Source organism: Nanorana parkeri, unplaced genomic scaffold, assembly GCF_000935625.1.
Source record: "Nanorana parkeri isolate BGI_ZX_2015 unplaced genomic scaffold, ASM93562v1 scaffold2703, whole genome shotgun sequence".
In the NCBI taxonomy this organism is placed as follows: Eukaryota; Metazoa; Chordata; class Amphibia; order Anura; family Dicroglossidae; genus Nanorana; species Nanorana parkeri.
In genome coordinates this window covers 2,269-9,021 of record NW_017308971.1, presented here as the reverse complement: position 1 = coordinate 9,021, position 6,753 = coordinate 2,269, and the positions used below count along the sequence as shown (strand labels likewise).

Genomic DNA, 6,753 nt, shown 5'->3' with positions numbered 1-6,753 from the left:
CTCTGTAGCTGACCCATCCTGCTCTGGGGATCCTTTATCACGTGTTACACGTTTCTCTACATAACAAAGATTTCTACATTCAGATCTAAAACCGTATAAGCTAAACCAATGAAAATCACATTGATCAGATCGGTCATTGTTCCCCTGTAGGATCTGGTCTGCAGGTAAGTGTTTGTAGGCGGAGCTTACACCTCCCCCATTGTGTTATATTCCACACAGATAGAGGCGGAGCTGAAACATCTGTTGGCGGCGTCTGGTTCTATATGTAGCAGCGTTCCCATCGTCCTCCTCGATTCCTGAGGTCTGTCGGTGCAGCCAAATGTTCAGATCTTTCCGTACACTCGCATGGACCAAAGTCTATACAAGAGGACCTGTCACATAGGCGTGCGCACAGGGTGTGACGCGTGTGCCTGGGTACATCCTCAGACATGCTAGTGCAACACGGAAACCGCAACACGGAAACCGCAACAGCGGGCGCCGTGTTTTTAGTCACTGAGCCAAGTGGAGGGATTATAAGAGATCTCTCTGTGACCGGCTCAGCGATACGGAGCGCAGCAGGCAGTCCTCCGTGCCTGGGAAGCTGCGAGGGAGCGTGGACGTGGGTTCCCAGGCTTCCTATCCAATCAGGAAGCAGGGCGGGTGGTCACATGACCACCTCCCAGCCTCCCTGCTTCATTACTGCACCCCTGCTGGAAGAGGTAAGAGACAGTTGGAGATGGAAAACACACACACACGTGCTTTTCTGCGCACAACCTAATGCAATAGGCTGCACACGCCTGTGACCTGTCATCATGTGACATACAGCAGGGACACCTCAGTGCCGTGTGCCACCTGGCAGAAGCCCGCCTCTCTCTTGCAGACCCAATACACATATGTAGAGCGGTGAGGACTGTGTGTATGCTGGTTCGGGGGTTCTAATTGTACTCCGCTCCGGCTAATGACCTCTCCATCTCCAGCACAGAAGCACTTTGGTATGAACTCTCAGGCGTGGCTCACGCGTGTGTTGCGTTAGGGAAGCCCATTCATTCCAGTGAGCTTCCTAGTGAACTAAAACGCATCAAAAAAGGTAACAGGTGGATAGGACTTTGTGTGTTTTTGAAAGGCAGCGCACACCACAACGCAAGGTAGCGGCACAACGTGTTCTGAAACGCGCCAGCAAGGTGCACGGGTGTGTCATTAAGAATGAATATATGATAAATGTCGCCAGCGCACCCGTGTCTTGTGTCAATAATCCTTCTTCTTTATTGAGGCAGACTTTCAAGAAACAACGTTTCGGGGGCCACACAGGGGAAGGGGACACTGGTTTGTCATACTAAAACCTGATGAAGGGGACCCCGCGTGGCCCCCGAAACGTTGTTTTGTGACGGTCTGCCTCAATAAAGAGGATGGATTATTGACACAGGTGCGCTGGCGACATTTATCATATATTTGAAGACGCACGGCGCCATGCGTGGTTACTGCAGCACCCTCCTTTATACAAAAGGGTCCCGCTAAGTAGTTCCTCTCCAAGGTTAGGAATGAATGGCACCACAACGCACATGTCACGCGTCGCAAAGGAGTGAATCTCATCTCATTGTGAAGAGTAATCAAATCTTAGGGCTCATTCACTGGGCACCCCGGCCCAAACGGATGTGCAGGTTCAGGCGTCCATGTGACCACGTGTAATTGCGTGCAGCTGCGTCCTCTCACAGGGAAGAACAAGCGGCTGCACGCAGTTACACACAGCACCTCTCCCTTCCGGGATCCGGTCATTTTACAGACGTGCACGCCGTATGGACGCGTCATGCACACCCCCCCCGCCCCCCTGAATGAGCCCGAATACTGCCCGCTGAGCCGCTCATAACTGAATTCCATCACCAGAAGTTATACTTTGTTACACAATGACATCATCACATGAATTCCAGGAATCAGAGGTCACATGTTACACATTTCCTCTCTCTCTCTCTCCCCCCCCAACCAACTGATCGATAATGAGAATAGTTAACAAATTGATTAGTTGGTTGCAGCCCTAGACATCATGGTGTAAAGTTTATAAACAATTGACATTTAGGGCTTGTTCACACCAAGTGCAGAGCAGTAACAGAACGCATCAAAACTGCGTCCAATGGGATTTTGGGCTCTAGTTCACACCGCAGCGTGCAGATCCAGAGCATGTGGCAAAACTGCAGCAAGCCCTATTTATGATTATTAGCGCTTTAGGGCGTGTTGGCATGTATGGTGAGGTTATGTATGATTATATTACCATGTTAGGGTGTGTTGGCATGTACAGTGAGGTCATGTATGATTATATTACCACGTTAGGGCATGTTGGCATGTATGGTGAGGTTATGTATGATTATATTACCATGTTAGGGTGTGTTGGCATGTACATTGAGGTCATGTATGATTATATTACCACGTTAGGGCGTGTTGGCATGTACAGTGAGGTCATGTATGATTATTACCATGTTAGGGCGTGTTGGCGTGTATAGTGAGGTCATGTATGATTATATTACCACGTTAGGGTGTGTTGGCGTGTATAGTGAGGTCATGTATGATTATTACCATGTTAGGGCGTGTTGGCATGTATGGTGAGGTCATGTATGATTATATTACCACGTTAGGGTGTGTTGGCGTGTATAGTGAGGTCATGTATGATTATATTACCACGTTAGGGCGTGTTGGCATGTACAGTGAGGTAATGTATGATTATTACCATGTTAGGGCGTGTTGGCATGTACGGTGAGGTCATGTATGATTATATTACCATGTTAGGGTGTGTTGGCATGTACAGTGAGGTCATGTATGATTATATTACCACGTTAGGGTGTGTTGGCGTGTATAGTGAGGTCATGTATGATTATATTACCACGTTAGGGTGTGTTGGCGTGTATAGTGAGGTCATGTATGATTATATTACCACGTTAGGGTGTGTTGGCGTGTATAGTGAGGTCATGTATGATTATATTACCACGTTAGGGTGTGTTGGCGTGTATAGTGAGGTCATGTATGATTATATTACCACGTTAGGGTGTGTTGGCGTGTATAGTGAGGTCATGTATGATTATATTACCACGTTAGGGTGTGTTGGCGTGTATAGTGAGGTCATGTATGATTATATTACCACGTTAGGGTGTGTTGGCGTGTATAGTGAGGTCATGTATGATTATATTACCACGTTAGGGTGTGTTGGCGTGTATAGTGAGGTCATGTATGATTATATTACCACGTTAGGGTGTGTTGGCGTGTATAGTGAGGTCATGTATGATTATATTACCACGTTAGGGTGTGTTGGCGTGTATAGTGAGGTCATGTATGATTATATTACCACGTTAGGGTGTGTTGGCGTGTATAGTGAGGTCATGTATGATTATATTACCACGTTAGGGTGTGTTGGCGTGTATAGTGAGGTCATGTATGATTATATTACCACGTTAGGGTGTGTTGGCGTGTATAGTGAGGTCATGTATGATTATATTACCACGTTAGGGTGTGTTGGCGTGTATAGTGAGGTCATGTATGATTATATTACCACGTTAGGGCGTGTTGGCGTGTATGGTGAGGTCATGTATGATTATTGCCATGTTAGGGCGTGTTGGCTTGTATGGTGAGGTCATGTATGATTATATTACCACGTTAGGGCGTGTTGGCGTGTATGGTGAGGTCATGTATGATTATTACCATGTTAGGGCGTGTTGGCGTGTATGGTGAGGTCATGTATGATTATTACCATGTTAGGGCGTGTTGGCGTGTATGGTGAGGTCATGTATGATTATTACCATGTTAGGGCGTGTTGGCGTGTATGGTGAGGTCATGTATGATTATTACCATGTTAGGGCATGTTGGCGTGTATGGTGAGGTCATGTATGATTATTACCATGTTAGGGCGTGTATGGTGAGGTAATGTATGATTATATTACCACGTTAGGGCGTGTTGGCGTGTATGGTGAGGTCATGTATGATTATTACCATGTTAGGGCGTGTTGGCGTGTATGGTGAGGTCATGTATGATTATTACCATGTTAGGGCGTGTTGGCGTGTATGGTGAGGTTATGTATGAATATTACCATGTTAGGGCGTGTTGGCGTGTATGGTGAGGTCATGTATGATTATTACCATGTTAGGGCGTGTTGGCGTGTATGGTGAGGTCATAGGCGAGGCATGTAATGTGCACTGTGTCATTATTTGTCTTCGCAGTGGACAGAAGTACATGACGGCCGTGGTGAAAGTGTTTGGACCCCTGACACGCAATTATTATGTCCGTGCAATACTGCATTTTAATATGGCGGCACATTGTCATGGGTTGCAGTTCTGTATCCCACAATGCACCTCTTTCACACAGAGTCATGTGACACGAGTGACAGCTCCACAGCTCGGACCCCCGATATATATAAAATCTTTCCTTTTGTGTCCCACAGGTTGGCCGTCCCCGGAGGGTTTATCCTGGCCACAATCTTGGGCACCGTGTGTCTCGGCATTGCAGCCCTCATCTACCTTCTGGTAAGTAACCCGGCGCCACGTCCTGCCCCCCAAATGTCTACTAAAGTGGAACGCCGGGCAAGTCTTTTTTTAAGGTTTTGGATGGAGTGGGGGAAGGGTTAGAACCTCTGTCAGGTTTTCAGTAATATCTCCTGCTGGGGAAACTCGCTGCCACTTCCTGTGCTAGTGACAACCGTGACATCCCTTGGGAAGCTTCTAGTGTGTGTGTGTGTGTGTTATAAGCTCATAACCCCTCCCCCAAAATTGTGTTTATTCCACCCAAAAAGTACCAGACTCTTGCTGACCCTCAACCCAACTTTTCATCTCCCCCCTAACCCCAAAACGTAACCGATAATGTGAACTGACCCCTGACCCGGACGTGTACCTATAGGTGAAGCTGTTTGCGGGGGATGGTTAGAACTCGCATTAGATTTCCAATGTTCCGGACTTGTTACCGATGACACAGCCGGTCCCGTGTGACAACAATGTATCACAAGACCCATCCGGCAGTCCATAGACCGGCCGTGAGATATCGCATTCTGTGCGGTCATCGACCCGAACGGGTTCCCGCGCCAAAACCTTCTGTGCCGGGTGCAAAGCCCGGCCTGGAAGTCTGGAACAATGGGGAAGGGATGAGGAGGGGGTATCATGGGAGAAGTGGGGGGATAGAGGACCTATTGGCAGGGCCGTCTTTAATATTGATTGGACCCTGGGCAAACATTTTTTTGGGGCCCCCTGACACACCCTCGCCATGCAGTTTTGCCCCGCCGTGCAGTTTTGCCCCGCCATGCAGTTTTGCCCGCTATATGCTGACAGCACACCACCGCTACCTGATTGATAGCTGGCTCTGCATCTGTAGATCCAGAGCCAGCTGTGCCCGCCCCCTCCCCGATGCCGAAGAGGTGGCCGCTGCAGCCAGCCCCCTCCCCGTGGTGCAGCTAAATACAATGCTGGGGTGCAGAGAACATGGGGCAAACCATTACTTCCTGTCTGTGTCCCGTTGGGGAGACTTCCTGTTCTGGTGACAGCTGTTACATTTTGGATTTCCCATCACTTTCTGTCTCTGTGACATCAACTCAAATAGAGAGAAGGTGACTCCCCCCAAAATCATTGAGTTCCAGTTTTATTAGCTGTTTCGGGTTTGTTAGCCCTCGTTAGCGTCAGATATGGAAATGTGGCTTCTATAAAGCAGGTGCGGGGAGCACCGGAAACATGATAACCAATCAGGGGATGGCAGAGAACCCAAATATACCGCAACCCCCTTCCACTGGAAGTACAATGACTTCAGAACACCTGCGTGATGTCTGTGTCTTTCTCCAATGTTTTGTACTCTGCTCCCTCTGCAGGCAGCGATTCGCGGAGAGGAATGGCGTCCCATCGAAGTCCGAGAAGAACCCAAGCTGAGGGTGGCGGAGACCATTAAGCGCCCGCCGGAGAACCCCCCTCCTCGTCCTCCGCCAGAGGTGCGCAGGAAGCAAGCGGATGAGGGTCATGTCAACCCCATCGCCGTCCAGGATGAAGTATGATGCCCCCTCCCCCAACGTAATCGCCTGATGCTGCCCACTGAAAGGACTGGTTACTACCGCTCGGTTCTGTGGTCATGTGACCCATTGCTGCAAATCCACCGGCTTTTGAGGACTAGATCTCCGCCCGCAGGGGGCTCACCTGTCATCCTCCTATGGGGTGCTCACCTGTCATCCTCCTATGGGGTGCTCACCTGTCATCCTCCTATGGGGTGCTCACCTGCCATCCACCTATGGGGGGCTCACCTGCCATCCTCCAATGGGGGGCTCACCTGCCATCCTCCAATGGGGTGCTCACCTGCCATCCTCCAATGGGGTGCTCACCTGCCATCCTCCTATGCGGTGCTCACCTGCCATCCTCCAATGGGGTGCTCACCTGCCATCCTCCAATGGGGTGCTCACCTGCCATCCTCCAATGGGGTGCTCACCTGCCATCCTCCAATGGGGTGCTCACCTGCCATCCTCCTATGGGGGCTCACCTGTCCTCATACCTCCTGCTTGTGAGAGACTCCCATTGCACATGACGGAACGAGCGGCAGACCTGCGCCAGAATTAGCTTTTTTTGTGTAAACGCCAACAAACCGCAGCAAATATTTGGGGGGCATTTTTATCTTTTCAAGGTGCAGTCAGTATTCACAGATGTATGATAATGATGATGAGGATGATAAGGATGATGATGAGGATGATGAGGATGAGGCTTCTTTGTTACATGTCCGGTTGTGTTAAAAATGCTACAATGTATATTATTTGCCATAAACTTCATTTTGCACTT

At 49.2% G+C, this 6,753-nt stretch overlaps 1 protein-coding gene across 1 annotated transcript in view; it reads left to right on the top strand.

Moving 5' to 3' along the window:
• The window catches only part of LOC108802186 (cytochrome b-245 light chain), a 10,184-nt gene extending 4,122 nt beyond the window's left edge, over window positions 1-6,062 (top strand). Inside the window, exons 4-6 of the mRNA XM_018574055.1 lie at window positions 4,177-4,287; window positions 4,398-4,479; window positions 5,805-6,062. Of these exons, the coding sequence (XP_018429557.1) occupies window positions 4,177-4,287; window positions 4,398-4,479; window positions 5,805-5,984 (373 nt within the window). The 3' untranslated portion in view covers window positions 5,985-6,062. The remainder of the gene's footprint in view (window positions 1-4,176; window positions 4,288-4,397; window positions 4,480-5,804) is intronic.
• Window positions 6,063-6,753: the final 691 nt, after the last annotated feature.